General features: G+C 40.2%; 1 protein-coding gene across 1 annotated transcript in view; it reads left to right on the top strand.

Moving 5' to 3' along the window:
- LOC113224951 (sperm-associated antigen 1) overlaps window positions 1–25,808 on the top strand; it is a 78,174-nt gene extending 52,366 nt beyond the window's left edge. Inside the window, exons 12-18 of the mRNA XM_026454956.1 lie at window positions 4,905–5,057; window positions 9,790–9,956; window positions 15,390–15,522; window positions 17,329–17,455; window positions 23,156–23,320; window positions 24,326–24,697; window positions 24,812–25,808. Coding sequence (XP_026310741.1) covers window positions 4,905–5,057; window positions 9,790–9,956; window positions 15,390–15,522; window positions 17,329–17,455; window positions 23,156–23,320; window positions 24,326–24,697; window positions 24,812–24,943 — 1,249 coding nt within the window. The 3' untranslated portion in view covers window positions 24,944–25,808. The remainder of the gene's footprint in view (window positions 1–4,904; window positions 5,058–9,789; window positions 9,957–15,389; window positions 15,523–17,328; window positions 17,456–23,155; window positions 23,321–24,325; window positions 24,698–24,811) is intronic.
- Window positions 25,809–26,099: the final 291 nt, after the last annotated feature.

Genomic DNA, 26,099 nt, shown 5'->3' with positions numbered 1-26,099 from the left:
ATGTATATATGTGTATATGTGTGTGTGTATATATGAAGAGAGTTATAGAAGATTGTGCAAACTTTTTTCATTTCCACTGCTACCGCCCTAATTCGTGCTCTTTTCATATTACTCCTAGACTACTGGAGAAGCCTGATAACTTCTCCATATATATATGAAGTTATCCATATATATCCACAGATCCATATATATGAAGTATATGTATACGTGTATATATGTATACACGTATAGATACACATATATACACGTATACATATACATATGTATACATATATATGAAACTATCATTGTTAACTATAGTCATCCTACAGTGCTACAGAATACTAGAACTTGTGCCTCCTATCTAGCTGTAATTTTGTATCCTTTAACAAATCTCTGCCTGTCCCCCACTTCCCCCTACCCTTCCCAGCCTCTGGTAGCCTCTGAGGAACCATGTCTTACACAGCTTTGTACCCCTCAAAGCATATTAGTCACCCATGGTACTCAATAAGTTACCTGCCTGGATGGTAAATATCTACATAAATAAAACATTGTTTTCCACCATTAAGTAATAAGAAGCCCAAAAGAAGAAGTCATGTCCTAGTTTGATTAATACAACTCTGGCTTACCCATGTTGTCTCATATAATACTCTCAGAAACTCTAGTTTGAACAGTAAATTATGTGGACACTGTTTACAAGGTGAGTAATTTATTATTGTTTTCATTGACTGTATCAGTTTATTGATACGGGTAAAGCTTGCTAGTATCTGTGCCTAAGTTTAAAAAGAAGGCCTTGAGGCACTTGGATTTTTTTTTTGCCAGTTTTACATATCTAAATTTGAAGTGAGTAATACTTATATTCTCTTTGGCCTGACATGAGACCGCATCCTCAGTTGTGTTGGCTCATACTTGCTAATTATTACATTTTTCAGGATTTTGTGAGCTGGTTGATGTCAAGTTGATATTTTGAAATCTGCCATGGTGGGATACCATTTAATACCATGAAATTAGCAAATGCCACAAATCTGGGCTTCCCACCCCTCTTTTTTCTTTACCCAGAGAGCCAGTTGTTAAGGGCTTTTACCAGTGCTCTTAACAGACCAGACCATGTGAATTTGTTGGATACCAAGCCCATGGTGATTTGCAGCCAACATCCTTTGAGCTCAAGTGTCTGGTTCTAATACATAACCCTTCAGACTTGTTTTAGGCCTTTCCACAGTGAGGGAGGTCAGGACACTTTAGTTAAAACTTGAGACCCCTAACATTAGAGCTGCTGCAGAAGAGTGGATTTGTGTTGTCCTTACCTGAGATCCTCTAAGGCGATGAACATTTACTGGCTAAAATTGGCTGCATTTCAGTGTAGACACAGGAGAAAGTCAAGGATGGGACTCCAGCCATGGTGTCCAGGGAAGCTAGAGTGGGGGCTTGTCCTAGGGGAGGGCAGGAGATGGCTCGCCTGAGAGGGAAGTGGACGTTGGTTTAGGTAGGTTGTGCTAACTAACTTAAGAGCTGTTTTCTAGGCAAGGAACCTGGCCTTGCTGGTTGGTGCTGACCTCCGTAGAGACTGATCTACTCAGATGTTTTCTTTGATAGCTGGCCTACCAATCCCAGTGTAACAGAAATGGAGATGAGGCCCAGCAGGGGGTGATTTTACACTAAAGCAGTGATTCTCAATCTTGTTTAAGGCCAGAGAAGCCACTCTGCTTTTGTGAACATCTTTTTAGCTCAAGTGACTATATTCAAATAGATTGCATACATGTTAAAGGGAGTTTTTGTGTTGTTTTGTTTTGTTTTGTTTTTTGTTTTTCAGTTAATTGTCTTTTGCTCTTTGGAGAGTTCTATGAGTTTTTGTTGTTGTTGTTGTTTGTTTGTTTGTTTTTTTGAGACTAAGTCTTGCTCTGTCCCCCAGGCTGGAGTCCAGTGGCGCGATCTCGGCTCATTGCAACCTCTGCCTCCCAGGTTCAAGTGATTCTCCTTCCTCAACCTCCCGAGTAGCTGGGATTACAGGCACTTGCTACTGCGCCTGGCTAATTTTTCATATTTTTTGTAGAGAAGGGGTTTCACCCGCTGCAGGCCAGGCTGGTCTTGAACTCCTGACCTCAAGTGATCCACCTGGCTTGGCCTCCCAAAGTGCTGGGATTACAGGGATGAGCCACTGCGCCTGGCCCAAAAGTTCTTATTACCAGATAAGTGGTATCAGGAGTCAAACACTGAGAAAGAAAAAACTTCACTTTTCTTATCTATCAGAACCTTTTTGATTTATCTAAACCACACCAAAAGTCTTTTGGTGACTTTCCATTGAGGACATTTCAACAGACTAAATACAAATTTATTTGTATTTAATGTTGCCTAGTAATTCTCTGCTTTTTCTTTTCTTTCTTTTTCTTTTTCTTCTTCTTCTTCTTTTTTTTTTTTTGAGACAGAGTCTCTCTCTGTCACCCAGGTTGGAGTGTAATGGCATGATCTTGGCTCATTGCAGCTTCTGGACCTCCTGGGTTCAAGCGATTCTTGTACCTCAGCCTCCCAAGTAGCTGGGATTACATGTGTGCACCACCTCACCCAGCTAATTTTTGTACTTTTTTTTTTAGTAGAAACAGGGTTTTGCCGTCTTGGCCAGGCTGGTCTTGAACTCCTGGCCTCAAGTGGTCTACCAGCCTCAGCCTCCCAAAGTTCTGGGATTACATATAGGCTTGAGCCACCATGCCTGGCCAGTTCTCTGCTTTTTCTTATCTTTGCTACTCTAACAGTCTTGAAATTAGAAGATTCTTTAGAGTCTTAACTGTGTCACCTTGAATAGATAGCCTCTTTTGTAAGCTCTGCTTCAAAAGTTCTCTGTGCTTACTTTTATGCATGGGTGGTTTTTTTCCTTAATGGAATTTCTATTAATAAGTTCATATTCATTTGCAGGATTGTGGTTAAAGAAAAAAATCTTGCATTTACTGGGCAGAAAGTGCTAAAAATTAAATACATCATCTCATCAATTTTAGATCCCAAGCTTGGCTTAAGGCCATCTTGAATAGATAAATGGCACCTTGGTCATTGGAAGTCTTCTGTGAAGTGAAGGTAGTTGCATGGTTGTGACTCTGCTCATAGAGTTAATATTACCTAAACAATAAACTAAACTAAATTTAAGGCAGTGGTACAGGTGACAGATCCATTTACTGTTTTAAAAAAACCAGTTACTTATTATAGAAAACTTAAGAAAAAACTAGCACAGCACAAAGACGATCATTAAAATCAATCACAATCCTAACACCTAGGCAGAGTGAAATTGGTTATTTTTTCAGAGAAGTGAAGCAGATTAAGTTTGACAGCATTTCTAGAATAATTTCTATGATACGCCAGAAGGGCTCCCACAAGTGCAGCTGAGCATCTGTATGATGTGGGGAGTGGTCTGAGTGGCAGATGACTGAGAGTTCCTTCATTTGCAGTGTTTCTGTGTGTACTGCGTTAGGCAGAGTATAGGCTCTTGAGGGCTCACGGAGAAGTTTGCTAAGTGCCTCTCATGACCCAGGTGTTGATCTGGGACTAGGAATATAGCAGTGCTCAGGACAGGCGATGCCCTTGCCTTCACGAAGCTCCCTTAGAAAGAACTGACCTGTGGGCACATCACTCCTCATGTTTCTGTTTCTTCACCCACATAATGAACATATTAATATTTACCTGACAGGTTTGTTGTGAGATTAGATGGGGAAGTCTACAGTGATTAGCACATAGCAGATACTCTGTCAATGTTTCCTCATTGCTGAATCACTGTAGACAGGAATAAACAGCAGATTTCTAAGACTATTGGAAAAAAACTAAGTTAAAGAAAGCAGCCCTTGCTCATGCTTTCCTGGAAAGTTAACTACTTGATATATTAATTGCTTATAGCATGAGCTGAAAGAATAAATCCAGAATCTTCAATGTGGACAGTCTGGTGCAGATGCTAGTTAGTAGTTATATAGAAAGGAGGCTCTTCATAGGATCTCTGCATGGAGGACTTCTTTGCAGCTTCTGTTGATTTTGTTAAAACCAAGAGTACTATAGTTTTCATTCATAAATATAGATGGTCCTTAACTTACAGTGGTTCAACTTACGGTTTTTTAACTTTACCATGGTGTGAAAAGGATACACAAGGTTTCAGTCTTTAAGCACTGGTGATTCTTTAACCAAAGACTCTGTGCTGCCTTTTGACTTAACATATTTTCAGTTTACCATGGGATTATTGGGACATAACCATATTGTAAATCGAGGATTATATGTACAGTTTTTTTACTGTTTTACTTCAGAATATAATGAAGTACGTTAAATGCTGAAGTAGCTTTAAACAAAACCAAAAAACACAACCATGAGATACATCTTTAGTGATATTGGAAACACTTCATAGACTAAAACATGCAAGATGAAAATTCATGACTTAGAAGAAATCATTGTATGTTTAGTTCTTTGATTCCCTTTTGGTCTGTTTTTGAAGCCCTTTTGCAGCAAGTGAATCATAATAAACTAGTGAGTTTTAGGGTGCCGATTTTCAAAATGTGATGCAACTTTTATGGTTCTGTACTTTATTATTAAATACATAGATGCAAATAAGAATTTTCTTTTTAATCTGTCAACGACAAGAATCTGTTGAAACCCTGCTCTGTGCCTTGTGCCATGCTGCTCTGTTAGGGGACTGGGGATGCCAGGGCATGCTGCCAGGGAGCTCCCGCCTCAGTGGGAAAGAGTAAATGCAGAGTGCTTTGCTACTGGTTTGAAAGAAAGGAACACAAATGTGATTGCTGTCTTACTCTGGATTTGCCTTTCTGGCATGTTGCCTGGTTCCCAAGACGAAGTCTCGGATGTGTACATATTTGAGAGTTCAGTACGCAGTATCTATTCACTGAAGTATAAACGAAAGACCATTTTTCAAAACAAATGGTATATAATATTTTTGTCTTCTTTAGGGCTCTGGAACTTCATCCATTCTCAATGAAACCTCTTCTGCGGCGGGCAATGGCCTATGAAACTCTAGAGCAGTATGGGAAAGCTTACGTGGATTATAAAACAGTGTTGCAGATAGACTGTGGACTCCAGCTGGCAAATGACAGTGTTAACAGGTAATTAATCTGAGGCAGCTACCTAAAATCTAGTTGTTTTGTACGGTTTTTCCCTTCCCCTCCTTCAAGAACATGTCAAAGTATAGCTGTGTTCTCAGTTACTTTTATCACCTCAGTGATTGCCTTCTTTTACTCCATTACATCAAATGGTTCTCTTCCTTAACTTAATTTCTGACTCTCCCTTAATACATTCTGAGTTGTTCTATAATGCCTTTGCATTTGTTTTCTGATCTATTTATTACTGCTCAATCTATATATATATATATATATATTTTGGTCTTAGTAACACAGGATATAACTCATATGTGCTACTTAAATATATGTGGTGATAAGAAGGTATTTACATTGATATCATAAAATCAGTACTAGTAGCTGGGTACGGTGGCTGATGCCTGTAATCCTAGCACTTTGGGAGGCCAAGGCGGGCAGATCACTTGAGGTCAGGAGTTTGAGACCAGCCTGGCCAACATGGCGAAACCTCATCTCAACTAAAAATACAAAAATTAGCTGGGTGTAGTGGCAGGTGCCTGTAATCCCAGCTACTCAGGAGGCAGGAGAATTGCTTGAACCCAGGCTGTGGAGACTGCAGTAAGCTGAGATCACACCACTGCATTCCAACCTGGACAACAGAGCAAGATTCCATCTCAAAAAAAAAAAAAAAAATTAAAATTAAATAAGTAAATCAATCAGTACTAGCTGTAGAATAAGATCCAAAAATGTGGTGAAAACTGCTGTGTTGAATCCTCTCCTCCCACAGGATTTGCAGGTGTTCATTGGCACCATATCTGACAGTGGAAACATATCTGTTGTTTCTCCTGAGGAAAACAGATATCTTCATGAGCCTGCCGGATATTTCTGTCATATGCCCTTGTAAATAGACACTTATCTAGGATGAGTAGTAATTTATAATGGTGAAATAGCAAATAATTTGGATTTAATTTATATTATGACCTATTTACCCCCAGCATGAGAATGGGAAGGTAAAAACTTCCAGACTTCATCAATTGCTTTCCAGTGAAATTTGAAAAATTACTAGTTGGATAACATTTCTAGTTATGTATGATATTTTCTGATCCCATTTGCTTAAAGTGTAACATCTGAAATATTTATATGTTACACTGTATCCTGTGCTGGTCTAGTGGACCACGGCCTGCTCCCCTCAAAAAAGAAAAAAAGGGAAAAAATGACATGATCTCCATCTTTAAGTACACTAGAATATAGCTGGGTAGAAACAGTGTACAGCAGTTTATCCCCAGGCTGGGGGAAGGGATCACAGAGCGACCACGCCACCTGTGTCTGTATGGGCTGAACTTGTGGAGAGAGCACTTGAGGGGGCTTTGAAGGATGCTGAGAGAATGTGAAGAGACCTTAAACAAAATTGTCAAAAATGAGAATGGTAATTCAAGGTAAGTTTTAAAATCAGACCTTACCTTCCCATGTGGTCCCAGCCCTGCTGGAAAGATACATAGGCAGAGCTGACAACTGCTCTCTTGGTAGTCACAGGGAACCTGTCTGATCCCAGCCTGCCTAGAAGAAAGGGACATACATCCATTATCTGTGATGGGGTGAGATGAGACTGAACCTCTGGCACCCACAGTCTCCTTGACCTTGAGCCTCCTTGGCCTTGATCAGGCAGTCTCACCTGGCCCTGCACAGCCACCCCACAGGGTGCCATCTGCTGCTTCCTTTTATGTGCCTGCAGGCCCTTTCTCCTTTTTGTCTTTGAATTCCTTCTCATCTATCAGGAAAGGACTTGCCTCCTCTAGGAAACTACTTTCCCTAATCTACTGTCTCCCTACTCCATAGGTGCGCCTTAGGTTCCTTTCTCAGTGCCCCCATAACACTGGGCCCTCTTTTATTACCCAGCTTCCATATTGTTTTTAGGTTTGCTGTCTCTCTGTGTAAAATTCTTTTCCTGTGGCTCTAGCAGGTGTTCCCTGAGGTCAGAAATTGTGTTTTTTCATCTTTGTTGCTGCACTGCCCCTATGTCTGTGTCCAGTAGACATCCTCAATAAAAATGAGTGCATTTTCAAACAGAGAAGACAGGGTTCACTCCTTTGCTTTGGGGCATTGCTTGTTGCTTTTAATTTGCCCCATCCTCGGCTTGGTAGTTTTCAAGGTAGAGCTGGAGAAAGTAAGATCTTCTCACAGTGTTAGAAGTTATCGTGAAATGGAAAATGGGGAGACACCGGAAGTATCTGGCAGACAGGAGGGCCTGATGAAAAGGTATTTTAGGAAGTCTAATTAATAGTAGGCTGAATGGTTGAAGGGAGAAATGGGTCTGAGAGACCATGATTACTGACATTTCTGACCTTTTTGCATTATGGTTTTTCTAAAAAATTGAGGTAGAATTCATGTACATAAAATTAACTAAGGTGTACAATGCAGTGGCATTTTGTACACTCACCATCTTGGGCAGTCATCACTTCTTTCTAGTTACAAAACATTTCCACCACCCCAAAAGGAAGCCCTGTACCCAGTAAGCAGCCACACCCCATTTTCCTTTCCCCCTGGCAACCACAATCTGTGTTCTGTCTCTATGGGTTTATCTGTTCTGATGTTTCATCTAAATGGAATCATATATGGCATTTGTGTCGGGCTTCTTTCACTTAGCATGTCTTCAGGGTTCATCCACGGCATAGCATGGATCAGTACTTCATTGCTTTTTATGGCTAACATTCCATTATATGCATGTATATATCATATCACATCTTGTTTATCCATTCACTGGTCGATGAATATTTGGGTCATTTCCACCTTTTGGCTATTGTGAACAGTGCTGCTGTGAACATTAATGGACAAATTTTTGTTTGCATACTTACTCTCAGTTCCTTTTCGTATATGCCTAGGAGTAGAATTGCTGGGTAATACTATGTTTAACTTTTTGAAGACTGTATTATATTTATTATATGTACTCAAGAAGGTTCATTTAAAGTAATTGACTTTTAAGACTCTTTTTTTAAATTGAATGGTTCTTGTTGATATTTTGTTGATGAGGCGGCTTTGGTTTTGCTATGTATATTTTTATATACAATATCTATTTAAAATTTTTCACTATTTCTTATTTGTGAATCCCATATTTCTGCTTGCTTTTCCATCTATTCCAGTTCATTATGGAAAATTAAGCAGCAGCAGCTTTTTTTTTTTTTAATTTAAACATCTGTATTTATTTGTTTCTGTCTTCCATTAACCATATTCCTCTCTTCCTCTCCAGGAATCTTATATGTTAAATTTCCCTGCATATACTTATTTATTCCCTGGCAACACATCATCTCTTTTCAGCTGCTTCTTCCTTCCTCTCTGCTGGTAATACAAGTTTTGCTTGAAAATTCTTTTTTCTCAAACTTCTTTTTCTTCTGCAATTCTGGGTGGTTATACAGTAATTTAAAAATTTTTTTTACCTTAAAGCATAAGATTCAATTATTATAACCAAAGATCACTATGGAAATTTAAGTTTAAGAAACTACAGGGAAAGTATGTGCATTACATTTGTCTACATGTCAATATAAAAGTTTTTCACACAAAAAGTATATGCGACTAGATTTAACTAACTTGACTTTATTCTAACTAATTGCCAGTAAACCAGTTCAGTCTTATGAAGCAGTTCTTTTTAACCAGATGTGTTCAAAAGACATAATTTTTAATTTTGTTTTTAAATCTAATTATGACATTCTGTATGTTTAAAATAATGAATAAGTGATCACTGAGGATATTAATCTAAATTTTATGATGGCCATCAGTAAATACCACTAATAAAAAAGCTCTTGTAGTAGAATCTAGTATCTTATTTTTTCATCTTTATTCATATGAAAAGAGAATAGATGGGGCTGGGTGTGGTGGCTCATGCCTGTAATCTCAGCACTTTGGTAGGCTGAGATCACCTGAGGTCAGGAGTTTGAGACCAGACTGGCCAACATGGCAAAACCCCGTCTCTACTAAAAATACAAAAATTAACTGGGCCTGGCAGCGCATGCCTGTAATCCCAACTACTTGGGGGGCTGAGGTAGGAGAATTGCCTGAACCCGGCAGGCAGAGGTTGCAGTGAGCCAAGATTGTATCACTGCTCTCCAGCCTGGACGACAGAGTGAGACTCCATCTCAAAAACAAAACAAACAAACAAAAGAATAAACTGATAATTATAGAAATGAAAAAAATACAGAGCAAGAAAGAGTATCTTAACCACATGTAAATGTTTTGAGAAAAAGCATTATTCACATGACAGCGAGCCCTTACCAGTGTTGGCAACCAGTGTTGTACACCTGTTGTCAACCACAGTAGTTGGTAATGTGGTTATCATAATGTACAGTTTGGGCATAGAAATTCTAAAATACTTCTGATCATTCTCAAGAGTAACACATTATCAATTTAGTAATGATTTTAAATATTACAGGAGACATTTCTTCTAGGCCTCCTAAATTTTAGTTTTATTAACATATTTATAACTTTCTCAAAAAATAAAATTTTATTATGTATACATTAAATTTTTTTAACAAATTAAAAATGTCTTAATTTTTTGTTTTGATTAAAAAATAGTCTAAGTTGCATCATTTATGATAACTTGTAAAAATATTTTTGAAAACAGTTTATGTGGACAGAAAATGCTCAGGATTGCATGTTTTCTATAAGGAAGTACACATTTGCATAGCATTTGTAAATTTTACTCTTAATCTGACCTTCAGTAATATAAAAAGCAAACTAAATGATCAACAGAGAAAATTCATTTTCTCTTTAGGCTATCAAGAATTTTAATGGAGCTGGATGGACCAAATTGGCGGGAGAAGCTGTCACCTATTCCTGCTGTGCCTGCTTCTGTGCCACTGCAGGCTTGGCATCCGGCAACAGAGATGATCTCAAAACAAGCAGGAGACTCCAGCAGTCATCACCAGCAGGACATCACAGGTGGGGGACGCCTACACTCATTTCTTCTCAAGGTTACCTTGAGCTGTGTGTGTACTTTCACAGTAAAGCAGAGAGATAAGAGCATTAATTCTAGAATCAGACCGAGGTTTAAGTGAAGTCCCCGTTCTCCCTCTTTGGCTGGTCTCAAACTCCTGACCTCAAATGATCTGCCTGCCTTGGCCTCCCAAAGTGCTGGAATTATGTTCTCCCTCTTTAAAACTACATAGTCTTAAGAAGTTGCTATATACCTCCTGTGTCCTACTCGTATACATGTAAAAGGGTTTTTTGTTTTGTTGTGTTTTGAGACAGGGTCCTGCTCTGTCACCCAGGGTGGGGTCCAGTGGCGCAATCATGGTTCACTGCAGTCTCGACCTCCCAAGCTCAAGCAATACTCCTGCCTCAGCCTACTGAGTAGCTGGAACCACAGGTGCATACCACCATGCCCGGCTAATTTTTAAATTTTTTGTAGAGACGGAGTCTCCCTATGTTGCCCAGGCTGGTCTCAAACTCCAGGGCTAAAGTGATTCTCCTGGCTCAGCCTCCCAAAGTGCTGGGATTATAGGCATGAGCCACCATGCATGGTTTGAGGCAGGGAAATGTATTAATAAATGTCTCACAAGGAGGTTCTCAGAAATAAATGGAGATGTCTATATAAAATGTCTATATTCTGACTGTGTAAACCTGTAGTAAACATTGTTAAGAGGTGTAAACCTCTTAAACATTGTTAACATAACTAATAAGAAAAAGAAGGCCAGGTGCAGTTGGTCATTCCTGTAATCCCAGCACTTTGGGAGGCAGGTGGATCACTTGAGCCCAGGAGTTCAAGACGAGCCAGGACAACATGGCGAAACCCTATCTTTACAAAAAATATAAGAATTAGCCAACTGTGGTGGTGCATGCGTATAGTCCCAACTACTTGGGAGGCTGAGGTGGGAGGATCCCCTGAGCCCAGGAAGGTTGAGGCTGCAGTGAGCTGTGATGGTGTCACTGCACTCCAGCCTGGGTGACAGAATGAAACGCTGTCTCAAAAAAAAAAAAAAAAAGAAGTTAAATAACATGTAGCTCTACAGTAGACCCTGTATGTGATGAGGCTAAAGAGTAAGACTGATATGGTTAAAATAATAAAATAAAGCCCCACAACATAAATACAGTCATGTGCTCATAATGGTATTCCAGTCAACAGTGGAGCACATCTATGACAGTGATCCCATAAGATTATAATACTGTAACTTTACTGTGTTTTTACTGTACTATACCCTTACCATACCTTTTCTGTGTTTAGACACACAAATACCATTGTGTTACAGTTGCCCGTGGTATTCAGTACAGTAACATGCTGTTACAGGTTTGTAGCCTAGGAGCATTAGCTTGCACCATACAGCCTGGATGTGTAGTAGGATATACCATCTAGGTTTGTGTAGCCACACTCTATGATGTTTGCACAACAGCAAAATTGCCTAACAACAAATTTCGCAGAACGTATCCATTGTTGAGTGATGAATGACTGTGTAATGCAGGTACTTCCTTCTGCCTTTATCGTAGTTGTTAAAAAATTTGTATTCCTTAGTGCCTACATTATTACTTTGAGCATAGTAAGTAAGCATTTAATAAATGTGACTTCACCCTTGCCTTCTGCTTTAAAGCCAGCTGAGGCCCCATTTCTCCCACAAAGCTTAGGAACTCCATATGTGTCCCCAAGTTGTGCTTCATTTTATAGATGCCCTGAGGTTCCTGAGCCATGATGTCCAGATAGATAGTGTTGAACCCTCATTTTCTTTACTGCCAAGAAAGAGCAGACAGGGGACATCTGCCAAGTAGATGATCTAGCAGTCCCAGGAAAATCATGGAGATCTGTAGTTTTCTAGAGCCCGTTATTAATAGGGCCTGACACAAAGCATTTGCTCAGTAAATAAGAGCTACTTCTTACTAACAAAATGCATCTACAGCTGTGAGTTAGCACACCATAGCACAGGTATAATCAACTGTGTTTGAATTTTTCTGTCCAGATTTGTTTACTGATTGATAGTGAGAATGGATACTAAAGGTTTAAAGACACTGGAGGATAAAAGCTTGAGGAAAAATTTTCAGCAAAATCTTCCCTAATATTCTATTTCAGGGTTTATATACCAGGATTGGGAATACTATTTGACCCTATTATGTCAGAATTTTTTTTTTTTTTGAGACAGGATCTTGCTGTGTTGCCCAGGCTGGGGTGCAGTGGTGCAATTTTGGCTCACTGCAGCTTCAACCTCCTGGGTTCAGGCAGTCTTCCCACCTCAGTCTTCTGAGTCGCTGGGACTACAGGTGTGTGCCACCATGTCTGGCTAATTTTGTATTTTTTATAGAGACAGGATCTCATTATGTTGCCCAGGCTGGTCTCGAATTCCTGGGCTCAAGTAATCCTTCTGCCTCAACCTCTGAAAGTGCTGGGGTAACAGGTATGAGTAGCCTAGACTGTGTGAGATCTTTTGAAACATGAAACATGGGCAGAAATATTCTGTGATTTGAAATAAAAGATGAAAAATAAACTAGCATTTTATACAATTTGTGCAGAGGGACAAATAAGATTATTGTTTACATTCTGAGTTTACATTACAAATTTAGGGGACTGGGCATGGTGGCTCTTGGCAGTAATCCCAGTAGTTTGGGAGGCCATGGCAGGAGGATCGCTTGAGGCAAAGAGTTCAAGACCAGCCTGTGAAACAAAGCAAGACCCCCATTTCTACCAAAAAAAATTGGCTGGGTGCGGTGGCTCATGCCTGTAATCCCAGCACTTTGGGAGGCTGAGGCAGGCAGATTGCCGGAGCTCAGGAGTTTGAGACTAACCTAGGCAACATGGCAAAACCCTGTCTCTACTAAAAATACAAAAATTAGCTGGACATGGTGGCACATGCCTGTAGTCCCAGCCAGCTACTTAGGAGGCTGAGGTGAGAAGATGGCTTGGGTCCAGGAGGCAGAGGTTGCGGTGAGCTGAGATTGCACCACTGCACTCTAGCCTGGGTGACAGAGCCAGACCCCATCTCAAAAAAAAAATAATAAAAAAAATAAATTTATCTATCAGAAGATTTTAAGATTGCAAAATCCAAAAGTTTAATTTATGGATTTTTATTATATATCAGATTATTCCATAGGATAAACTTATTACCTAGGTTTAAAACTTAAAATTTTAATATTTTGTGTATGTTTGAAAACTTGGTTGTAAGTAACAGAAAATCTGTTGACTTAAAGTGTAAGGGACGGTCTTGGCTCATGTCACTGAAAGGGCCCAGACAGGCTGTAAATCAGGCTCAGCTCATCAAGGCTTAGGCTGTAGCAGGAAACAATAGAACTGTAGCAGTTTTAGGCTTTACATCTGCGCATATCGATGTCCAAAGAGAGGGGGAAACCATTGCTTTTGATGGCATTAAGAATGAGGAAGTAGCCCGGGCTTGGTGGCTCACGACTGTAATGCCAGCACTTAGGGAGGCCAAGGCAGGAGGATCACCAAGGTCAGGAGATCGAGACCATCCTGGCTAACACGGTGAAACCCTGCCTCTACTAAAAACACAAAAACTAGCCGGGCGCGGTGGCGGGCGCCTGTAGTCCCAGCTACTCGGGAGGCTGAGGCAGGAGAATGGCGTGAACCCGGGAGGCGGAGCTTGCAGTGAGCCAAGATTGCGCCACCGCACTCCAGCCTGGGCGACAGAGTGGGACTCCGTCTCAAAAAAAAAAAAAACACCAAAAGAATGAGAAAGTACATTTCCTCAAAGCCCAGGCTTTTTAATCTGTTATTCTATTCATCTGAATTGGGCCATGTGCCCATCCCTGAGCCAATCTCTTTGATGAGGAAACGCCCCATCCACTGACTGGCTTAGACCTGGGGTTTTGACCCGTGAGGTCAGCCTTCCCTGAACATGTGCTCTGAATAGGAGAGGGGTGATAGCTGAATGAATATTGAGGTCCCAGAGACAGATTCTGAGCAGGGTGTCAGCAATGTTCACGGCAAGATAATAGGGATAGTCTGTAATTCTGGTAATGAGCAGTTCAGACTCTGATTGCAGATAACAGAAAGCCCAACTTATAATGCCTCAAGTAAGCAAAAAACTGTTTATGGGCACTTACTATGGACAAGTCCACAGATGGAGTGGTTGCAGGGATGGCTGGATTAAGGACTCAGAGATTCTAGTTCTCCATCTTGGCCTCTTACTTGCTCTGATGGCCCCATTCTTACACCATCCCTTTTTATCACAAGATGGCAAAATAGCTCCTCTTTTGAGCCTTAAATTCCACAGGAAAGAACAAGAATTATTTTACAAGAATCTTTCAAAACATTTTATCAGCTCTTATAGACCCATCCCTGAACAATTGGATTACTATGGCCATAGGACTGATGTGCTGATTAATAAAATGATTATCCCAAAGGTTAGGGCTAGAGTGAGGTTTGCTTCACTTAAACCAAAGGAGCAGAGAATGAAAGAGATATGATTTCCCAAGGAAGTTTGGGGTGCCGGATAGATGTTCACTTCAGGCTTTAAGAGGAGTGTTCACTATTCACAAAATAGTTGCCAAGCAGAACACTGTGGATATTTGTATCCCATTTCATGGACAGGTTCTGTCATATCCAAGCTTAACCAGAGGTCTGAAGTGCTCCTGTACCACTGTAAAAGTGCTGTGTGAGGCAGCATAGATGGAGATGACAGAAAACACTGAGGGTTGCTAGTTCACATGTGCAGCCTTACTGGAGACTCTGCCTCTTGTCATATAGTCACCTGAGCCCTGTTAGGATTGTTTGCTCAATTTTCTCCATCTCTAAGGTGGTTCTGGCCTCTGTTACTGTCTTTAGAATCCTAGTAGAGAAAAGATGGCATGTCAAGATGGATAACATGACAAAATTATTACTTGTATCTTATTTTTTTTTCTTTTTTCTTTTTTTTTTTTGAGATGGGGTTTCGCTCTTGTTGCCCAGGCTAGAGTGCAATGGCATGATCTTGGCTCACCATAACCTCCGCCTCCCAGGTTCAAGCGCTTCTCCTGCCTCAGCCTCCTGAGTAGCTGGGATTACAGGCATGCGCCACTACGCTGGCTAATTTTGTATTTTTAGTGAAGATGGGGTTTCTCCATGTTGGTCAGGGTGGTCTTGAACTCCTGACCTCAGGTGATCTGCCCGCCTCGGCCTCCCAAAGTGCTGAGATTACAGGTGTGAGCCACCGCACATGGCATTTGTATCTTATTTTCTAATTAGAAAATAATAGTATCATAATTATATAATTACTTTTACTTATAGCCTATTTGTCATTTTAATTTGTCTACAAAGTTTTGTTCCATTTAGACTTTTGCTCTGCATGCTGTGTGGTCAAGTTAATTTGCAATAGAGGATTTACTTACAGCTCTACTTAAGGTTTCATAGAGGTCCTTGTACAAATACTTCCTCTTTTTTGTTTTTTTGTTCTATAGATGAAAAAACATTTAAAGCCCTTAAGGAAGAAGGAAATCAATGTGTAAATGACAAAAACTATAAAGACGCCCTCAGGAAATACAGCGAATGCTTAAAGATTAACAATAAGGAATGTGCCATATATACAAACAGGCAAGTTCTTTGTAACTTTATGTATTTCTTATGTTAATAGTTTTGATTAAAAATATTTTAAGTAACTTATTAACACAAATAATTGCCAAAGTTTTTGTGATGGTTCTAGGAATTTCTATAGCAAGCTGTCCTAACCAAGGGTTTCTGAAAGAAATGAGACTGCGGGAGTTCTACAGAGACTGGAAGCCTGAGGTGTGGGCGGGATGGGAGGTCTGACATAGTATGTGCCACCAGGTTCCCAAAAGCGACCATGGCTGTTTTGGCTTGTGCAACTCTGATTCAGCATTTCCTGGCTTGCCGGCCTCATTGCAGCTAGCTGGGCCTGGGCATTGTCCAGTGTGGGAGGAGCAGGAATCAATGACCTCTCAAAATAGTGTCTTACGGAGAATGCCCTTTTCCTTCTGAAGTGCTGTGGGAAGGCACCAGCATCATTGATAGTGTGCAGCAGGAATGGGCAGATTGTTGCTCAGGTACCATCTTTACCACGTGGTAAAAGATACCTATATAGAATATGGTGATAGAATATTGGACAAAAGATGTCACTAAATCCAAAAGATGTCACTAAATCCAACAGATGTTTTTCTGCCCTTCTCCTGTTCAGCTTCTGTAGGATTGGGCATTATTGGCCACTCAGTTTTCTGTGAAGACTCCTCCTCCTCTTGGCTGCAGAGGCGGCGGCAGGCAGCTCATTGCCAGGTTCTCTTCCTCTTCCTCTCCTTCTGTAGGCTTTTCTTTCCCTAGAATTCTCATAGTTCTGAGGGTCTAGATCCTTTTTCCTTTCTACATACTCTAGAGGCCATTGCATCCTCTCCCCAGGTCCACTTACTGCCTTACAATGATGTCTCCCAAATCTCTGTCTTCTGAGTTCCAGACCGAAGTGCTCCCCGTCTCTTCTGCACTCAGGGCTGGATATCATCCCCGACCTCCCTCTTCCAGTCAGCAAGCTCAGATGCTCCTACCTTCTAAATCCCAAATCCATCTTCAGCGTGACCCTGTCACCTTGCCACCACCCTCCTGTCATTCCCTTGCTCTGGGCCACTTTCCTCTCCTAAATGTCCACAGCACCGTCTTGGTGTCCTTGCATAGCTTTGTTCCATCATCTCATTCTCCAAGCTATAGCCAGAGGGACTGTCTCAAACATGGCAAACGTGTCAGCCCCTATTAAAAACCTTTCATCGGACTTCCATTAAGCTCAGTTTATAAAGCTCAGCCTCCTTGCCGTGACTTCCAGTGCCCTTCATGATCTGGCCTGCCTGCTCTTCCAGCCTCATCCCTACATTCCAGCCATATGGAACTCTTCTTAATTCTTCAAGAACACCATATTCTCTCCCACCGTAGGTCTGTGTACTCACTGTGTCCTTGGCCTCCACTCCCCGCTACCTCTGTCTGAACTCTTTCAACCTAGTGCGTTTACATTGGATAATTCTTAACTTCATACTCTAGATTTTGACTTAAATGTCACTTATTCCTTGCCTGCCTGCTCTGCGCCTTGTCTTAGCCCCACTGAATCTGATGTAGTTCTCATCCGTGTGCTCCCAGAGTACTTTGCACAGATTTTACTGTGTTCACTTGTTTTAATGGTCTGTCTTCCACTTGATTGCATCCTCCTTGAGGGCTGTGACTGTATTTTGTTTGCAGTTGTATCCCCAGTGCCATATAATTAAATCAAATGTTAAGTTTCAATGGAAACCGCAGTGGTATAGAAACAGACATATTCAGCTATTTTCTGATTTTTCTTAGCTATCTAAACTTACAGATATCCAATTTTTACCTTTCATAATACTGAGTTCCGTTGCATTATGCCAGAGCTCTCTGTTACTTGAAGCTGTGCCAGTTTGAAGAAGCAAAGCAGGACTGTGATCAGGCACTTCAGCTAGATGATGGGAACGTGAAAGCCTGCTATAGACGAGCTCTGGCTCATAAAGGACTCAAGGTGAGGAAATCTTCATTTTAATGCATAAACTTCAGTTCTGAACAAATCAAGTGGTTTTCAAAGGATAAATCTCCAGATCTTGGGATGGGATTGAGATTATTCTTGGATTTAATCCTAGAACTGTACTAACCAGTTATAAAACCTTGATAGAGGCCTCAGATTTCACCCCTAACCATAATGCGAAACTAGATTGCTTCTAAGATTCCTTCCAGCTCCAAAATGATGATTTATTCTCTAGTTTTCTGAGGAATATTGTTAGTAGGTTCATTTTAAGATACAGGAAGGTTTGGTACTGAATTACCAAAAGCTAATGGTAATGCTGCTGGTTCCTCCAGCAAGGATTGGTGTTGGAGGTTGGGTGGGGAAGGCATCAGAATGGAAGATGGGTGACCCAGCGGAAGTTGAGAGAGACACGTCAGTGACTTGAAAGCTTATAGTGATCTGGGCCTTAAACCAGCTGATGGTCAGTGTAAGTCTGTAGAATGCCATTCTTCTCTAAGAAAACCATACCATTAGTTTAGAAGAAAGTGGACGTTGTGTAATTACACTTTTCTTCATGCAGATTCTTCTGCATGGAAATCCTGATGAATGAGTGTTCATATTTATAGAAAATAACATCACAAAGAAAAACCAGAACATACTGGAAAATAGTATTTCCTGAAATAATTTTCTTAAAACTCAATTTTATTAAGGTGTAATATGATGAAGTTCATACATTATAAGTATGCAGGTCATTGACTTTTGGTATGTGCATATCCTCTTGTAGCCAATATCCCAATCAAGATAAAGAACATTTTCTTCCGAAGGTGCTGTGTGCTAAAAATTAAAAATAACATTTTCATCTTTCTAGAAAGTTCTCTGTGCCCCTGTACAACAAATCTCCCTCCCTCCGCCCCTACCCTCAGGCAGCCATTCATCTGATTTCTACCACTATAGTTTTGATTCTTTTGGACATTACCATAAATCATATAGAATGGACTCTACTGTTTGGCTTCTTTCAGCATAACCTGATATTTGTTTATACTGTGTGGGTACCAGGAACTGTTCCTTATTATGACTGTGTTGTATGAATATATCACAATTTATGTATATATTCACCAGTTGATAACACTTAGGTTGTTTCCAGTTTGGGGCTGTTAGGAATAAAGCTGCTGTGACATTCTTGTGCACATTTTTAATGGATGGACTTGTTTACAAACTGTACAGCTGGAGGCCAGATGCGACTAGGAGTGGGGATAGAGGGAGATGGTCAGATCCTGAGGGGCTTGGTAGGCCATGCTCAGAAGGCTGGACTTAATTCTGAAGGTGGCAGAGCCTCCAGAGCAGGGTAAATGGTGGTGTAATGGATCAGATTTGGGGACCTCATGGAAGATTGATCAGAGGGGCCCAGGATGAGGAGGAAGGCAAGTGAGAGATCACCAAGGTGAGAAGCAGGTACCTGAAGGAAAGTAATGTCCAAGGAAAGGGAGAAGTATGTTAGCTGCTGTGGCTGCTATAACAAAGCACTACAGACCGGGTGGCCTGAACCACAGAAATCTATTCTGAAAGTGGGAAGTCTCAGCGTACGGTGTTAATAGGGGTGCTCTCTTCAGAGGCCTATGTCTCTGGCTTACAGATGCTGTCCTCTCCCTGGGTCTCCATGTGGCCTTCCCTCTGTGTGTGTGTGTGCCCAAATCTTCTCTTTTTATAAAGACACAGTCATCTTGGACCAGGTGGGGCCTACTGATTTTAACTCGATTACCTCTTTAAAGGCCCTGTCTCCAAATATGGTTACATTTTGAGGTACTGGAGGTTAGAACTTTAACACAGGAATTTCTGTGGGGACATAGTTCAGCCCATAACAGAAGGGAAGGGGCCAATTCATGGGTTGATGGTAAAGTTGACAGGACATAGCAGTCAAATGTCTAGGGGAAGTGATGAAGGGGATGCCTCCCAGGTTCTGGCTGGGTGGCTGAGGGCAGTGGTGTGATAGTGGGGAGCATTCAGGAACAGGGCAGCTTGGGAGTGGGGAGAGGATTATTTTGACTGATTTAGTCTGAGAGAGTTGTTTTAATTCCGTGCCCATCACTGAAAAGGGAACTATCTAGGTTCTGCGGGGAGAAGAGCAGTCATGTTGCATAGGATAGCAAATGAGGACCACCCAGGTGCACTGAATGGCCAGCTTTTCCAGATCATAGATCCAATCTGGCTGTAGTGCAGTCATGCCTGCATGTCCTGCCAGGACCCCTGTGCTGCCCTGTGACCCCCGCCCCATGCTGACAGAGCCACACAGTGTCCATGTGACCCTAACACATGCCTCCCCGCTGGCCCTCTTTTTTTTGGTTAGCAACACACTCACTTGTAAAAAAATTTCCTAGATGGTGTATGGCACCACAAATTAAGAGACTCCTTGAAATGTACTCACCTCTTTGAGCTTAGCAGATTTGGTAAATGAGGATTTATATGACTTATGAGTTTACAGATGGCCAAACTCTTGGAGCATGTTTACCTCTTAGTGGCTGCCTGACTTTCTGAACCTGGTGAGCTAAAGGTCAGAAGCTGCACCCTAATGAAAGACTGGACTTTAATTTGTGTGGATATTATCATTAATACTTCATTGGACTTTTCTATTTCCTTGGAATGAATTCTAGAAATTGTATTATGATGCACAAAAATAATCCCAAATTTGAGTAATCCTATCCCACCAGATTATGAGGCTGGTAGCTTACAGCTTGATTTGTTGTCCAGTAATTTGAGGTATGTGCCAGGTAAATTTCAGAATTTTAAAAAATGTTTGAGAGAGACAGGGTCTTACTATGTTGGCCAGGGTTGGTGTTAAACTCCTGGCCTCAAGCAATCCTCCCACTTTGGCCTCTCAAAATGCTAGGATTACAGATGTGAGTCACCATGCTTGGCCTAATTTCAGGATCCTCAAAGGCCACAACTGCTTATAGAATGTGTCAGAACTCACGCCCAGGCCTGTCTGCCCAGTGTGACTGCAATGAGGAAGTGGCACAGGGGCTCACGGTGGTAGGTGCCCTGCCTTTAGCTCCCAGCTCAACACTATGCTTTTCTCAGATCTTCTGTTTGTTTTCTGACTTTAATAGTTATTTTTAATGGTGCTAGCTTTGAAAAATACGAGCTTTCTTTAACGTATAGCTATTCTTTGTAAGAAAAGATCACTGAACATTTTGCTTTTATTTACAATTTATTTCTCTTATTGAGTGCCAATTATGTGCTACGTGTTAGGAGTATAAAGGTGAATAAAGACATGATGCCTACTTAGGGAATTTACACCCAATAGAGGATGCTGCAAGATCCACCCAAAAGAGGATGCTATAGAGGATGATACATACAATTGTTATGTATCAATACAAATATCAAAAAGAATATCATAAAATAACTATTGCTTTTATGGTTTCAGCAAAACTATTAATGGTAAATATTATCACAAACATGTGATCATAATATATCCCTTTTTAAAGGCCTAATGAGGTTGTTAGCAACTTTTATTGCCTTTCTTGTCAAAGCCACATTTTCTGGTTTTTTGTTGTTATTGTTTGTTGTTTATTTTTGAGACAGAGTCTTGCTCTGTCACTCAGGCTGGAATGCAGTGGCATGATCTTGGCTCACTGCAACCTCTACCTCCCGAGTTCAAGTGATTCTCCTGTCTCAGCCTCCCGAGTAGCTGGGACTACAGACATACACCACCACGCCTGGCTAATTTTTGTATGTTTAGTAGAGACGGGGTTTAGCTTTGTTGGTCAGGCTGGTCTCGAACTCTTGGCCTCAGGTGATCCACCCACCTCGGCCTCCCAATGTGCTGGGACACACTTTCTGTTTGTATGAGCTCTGCTCTTCCCTCTACACTGCATGGCTGGGTTCTCTTCAGGTCTTGACTTCTCTGACACCTGTAACTGTAGAAAAAGGAGGCTCTCTTGTTAGTATCCATCTCCACCTTTAGTTTTCTTCATGGCACCAATGACAGTCTGTAATTATTTATTCATTTGTTTACATGTTTTTAATTGCTTCCCCTCATAGGACGTAAGCTTCCATAAATGCAAGGCCTAAGTCTGTCCTTCCTCGTCTTGTCCGTGGTCCTCGTAGCTCCTGGCACATGGTCATGTTCAGAGACCATCTGTGAGTGAATGAGCCTGGCCCCCTCTTAGCTGCCTCCTTGCCCAATTCTGTCTACGCCCTTGCTGCCATTCTACCCTCTCTTCATGCTTGTCTGCAGTGCTAACACTTGTCAGTGTGCATTTTTTGTTTTCTTATGTCTCTTCCAGTCAGGCTGTTCTTTAGGCAGAGACTTCTGGATTCATGAAAATGATCCCACTGACTCCTAGGGTGTTGAGCTTCCATTTCCAAGGCTGTGGCTCACAGGTCTCTATTTCCAGTCCTTTCCCTTGAGCTCCACACTGTGTAATCATCCACTTTCTGGTCATTGCTGTCGTGACCATCCCATTCTTCATTTTTAAAATGGGAACAATAAAAGGTAATATTTATAGGGCTGTTGGGAGAGTAAAGTAATACTTGTAAAATGCTTAAAATGGTAAGAATTAGCTTTTATTACTTCCTCAGCTTGCCCTCCTGCTCCACTCCCTTGCCTTTCAGGTATGGCTCCCTGCCTAGAACACTTGGGATATAAATACAGTGTCATTTTCCCCCCTAGTAGGTTGCAGTGCTGGTGTAGGACAGTGGTATCTGGAGATTTGTTATACTTTGTAAATAATTTACTTTTATAAATTAGAGCAGATTTAAGGTTATCCCTTTAAATATATCTCTCTTGCTCTGTGTGTTGCTGTGGGGGAGGGGAAAGGCATGTGGGATTACAGCTAGGCCCCCAGGAATGTCACATAATCACTAGCTCAGCTTATCTGTGCTCAGCCTCTTGTGCATGCTGTTACTGATGTGTCATGAATACTTAAAGAGGTTACACATCCTTGCAGTTCTTTGCCTCTTCACAGTTTGGTTTATTCAAAACATGGGTCTAGTCTGTAGTTTAGAACACAGCTTGTCACAGCAGACTGACTTTGGGGCATCTGTCTCTGCTACTAGATTCAGTGGTCATGTCTTGTTAAATCCCTTTCTTTCCCCTCAACTTCTTCAATGTATTGTGTGACTCATGGAAGATTAAATGTTGACTCTAGCCAATTTCAAAGAATAAACAACCTGGAAGGATTTTATGGAACAAAAGTATTACAATAACTACCATATGTGTAGTCCTTTATAGGTTTAAGCCACTTATTATTTATTCATTTATTTCTTGGTACAGCCTTGTAAAAATTTGAATAGAGCTTTTGTTCCCCTTATGTTAAAGATGAGAAGACTGAAGCCCAGAAAGGTTAAGTAGGATCTTGTTTAAGTTTCATTGCTAGTAGGTGCTAATACAAGAATGAGTTCATTCTGTCATTCATTCATTCAGCAAGCAACATGTGCTTAATGTGTCAGGGACTGGGAAGGTTGTGGTGATACAGAATTTAACTTGCGTTTTCTAACTCCAGATCCTGTGCTTTTTCTCTTATAGTAGATGTTCACTGTATTATGGGTTATAATATTTCAGCTGCATACTCACCCCTTAGGCTCACTTTATAAGAGTGGTATTAATGTGGACCCTGCACAGATACTGCACAACTCACTTCATCAACCCCACTCCCACTCAGGTTACTCTAGGCTCCTTCTATTTATGAAAGTTATTTTCTCTTGTCTTCCTACTTACAGAATTATCAGAAAAGCTTAATTGATCTCAATAAAGTTCTCCTACTAGACTCAAGTATTATTGAGGCAAAGATGGAACTGGAAGAGGTAACTAGACTCCTTAATCTTAAGGATAAGACAGCATCATTCAACAAAGAAAAGGAGAGAAGGAAAATTGAGATTCAAGAGGTATTTGTATTTGATTATCTTTTAAAGTACTCTTTTGGGGACCTTAGACTGGATTCTAAGGTCATGTTCCTATGAGTTCTAAAACATTTTTGATTTTTTATTTTTATTCTGATGATCAGTGACAAAATTTTAACCAGCAACAAAACATCTCCTTTGCAATGATAGCCACTGTATTTCCCAACGTGGGTCCATGGATGGTACTGGGAATCTCTGCGTTACTGCAGTTCTTCCTTTCTTTGGCCTCCATCTGTACTGCTCCTACTCCAGAGTACATTGGGAACCAACGGCCACTGACTTTGCTTCAGGGTAGACCTGGAGAATCCTGACGGGACTGATTTTGTTACAGGGGCCCTGAAAACCTCACCTCATAGAGGTTTTTCAGATTTGATTCAGACCTTTTTAGCACTCTGAAATATGACTGCCTCATCAGAGATCTGGAACCACCTCAGGATCAAACTGCCTTTGTGATTCAGATAACTAAAATGTTTTTCTCTAATATTAGGGAAGAATGTTAGGCTGTGAATCCCTGTACATTCATGAATGCTAATACCCCATTTATAGTCTCACATTTCCACTAAGAGTAAGAGGCTAATACGTAAGAGAAACTAGGAAGGTTTTTTTTTTCTCTCTCTTTAAGGAAGGAAGAAAAAACTGTTTTAGGATAATCGAGCAATGTAAGCTAATTTCTCTGTTAAAATTTATTGTGAAAAGGAGATAAAACTGATATAGGCATTTATACAACAATTGTATTTATGGGAAGGTCTAAAAATTAAATTTTGTTGTCATAGTTACAATGTCAAATAATTTTTTAAAACTTTTATGAATTGGATCTTATACCCTAAAACTTCTCTTCCTAAAAAAAATTATTACAAATTTTTCACTTGGAACTGGACTACAATACAGTCTACTTGTAGTTTTCAATTCTCATTCTGACAGACGTACTTAGGGTATGTGTGGTGATTGTGGTTCAGTGTCACAATGCGTTTTTTTTTTTACCTCATGAAGGTGAATGAAGGCAATGAGGAGGAGCCTAGAAGACCCACAGGGGAGGTCTCCACGGGATGCCTTGCTTCTGAGAAGGGAGATAAAAGCAGTGGGTCACCAGAAGACCCTGAGAAACTTCCGATAGCCAAGCCTAATAATGCCTATGAATTTGGTCAGATTATAAATGCTCTCAGTACCAGGAAGGATAAAGAAGCCTGTGCACATCTTTTAGCCATCACTGCACCAAAAGATTTGCCGATGTTGTTAAGTAACAAACTTGAAGGGGATACATTCCTCCTCCTCATTCAGTCTCTGAAAAATAATCTTATTGAAAAAGATCCCTCACTGGTATATCAGCATCTTTTATATCTGAGTAAAGCAGAAAGGTTTAAGGTAAGTGGCTAAGTATTTTATTAATAGAGATTGGTCTTATTAGGGTTTTTGTAACTTAAAAATGTTACTTATGCTAACATAGTTTTTTTTTTTTTCTTTTTTTGCTTCTTTTAGATGATGTTGACGCTAATTAGCAAGGGCCAAGAGGAGCTAATTGAACAGCTGTTTAAGGACCTTTCAGACACACCAAACAACCATTTTACTTTAGAAGATATACAAGCCCTAAAAAGGCAGTATGAGCTTTAAATCAAGATAATTAGATTTCTTCCATGCATGTAGTACGTGTTCCAGGCATGTTAATGAGATGGTATTGTAACAGAGTTGCAGGGATAAAACCTGGCCTAGAAAAGATCTTTTGGTCTGCACTATAAAACATTTTACTTATTTTCCTACATAGAACATGTATATTCTACAATCTGCTTTTTATTAGTTGTATTTTCTTATGTACCAGAGCCAAATAAGTATATTTGAAACTTGTTAAAAATACATTTTAATTTATAATATACATATTATTTTAATTGCTTGTTAAAATTTTGAGTTAAGTTGCATTTCTTTGGGCTATGAAGGAGTCCTCTTAAGTTTGATAGAAATGAATTTCTTTAACAGGCTTTTTTAAAAGTGGAAGTCATTAACAGTGATTATTATATCACATATCCTGCTAAGATACACATAAATCCCATTTTGTACTAGTACTTGTGGATTGCAGTCAGTTAAAATGAAATGCAACATTGAAGTCTATAACAAGAAATGAAATATTTAGAGCTATAAGAGGAATTTATTTTTTCTAATATGGAAACATTGCCTAATAGGTAAGAACAAAAATTGCCAAAAATTTCTACCACTTTTTACTAGATTTTAAAAAGCTACTTTCCTTTATATATTGCTTATATAAGCAAAAAACCAACCACTGTATTAAAGCAAACTAAGCCTGCATTTATATCTGAATTATTACCTCCATATTTTACCAAATATTTGAATGTCTCCCTTCCCCCCTTTTTTTTTCTGCTTTTATGACTGTATTTATTCCTTTACTGTAAAAGAACATGAAGAACTCATATATGTTGAAAGCTCCTTTGTTGACTGGGTCAAAGTGAAGGAATTTCAATCTCCATCAGTGTACTGTCATTTATTGCTGTGGTTTATAGTGCGTTCCCCCTTTCTGGAGCATTTTCTCATTCACTTAGAAGTGAAGATAAAAGTTAGTATCACGTTTACTATTTCCATATTCATTATTATTTTATCTAATCTTTTATAGTTACAGAATATTTTAACTCATCTTGGGTAAACAGTATCTTTCAAACTGTGCCATTTTTCTTTGAAACTGCTTTCTTTGTTCATAAGTGAAAAATCTGTAATGGGACTTTAGTCTTCAAACAAAATTTCTCCTTTTTAATGTGACTGA

Source organism: Piliocolobus tephrosceles, chromosome 7, assembly GCF_002776525.5.
Source record: "Piliocolobus tephrosceles isolate RC106 chromosome 7, ASM277652v3, whole genome shotgun sequence".
NCBI classification, from domain to species: domain Eukaryota; kingdom Metazoa; phylum Chordata; class Mammalia; order Primates; family Cercopithecidae; genus Piliocolobus; species Piliocolobus tephrosceles.
This window is presented reverse-complemented; position numbering and strand designations above follow the sequence as displayed.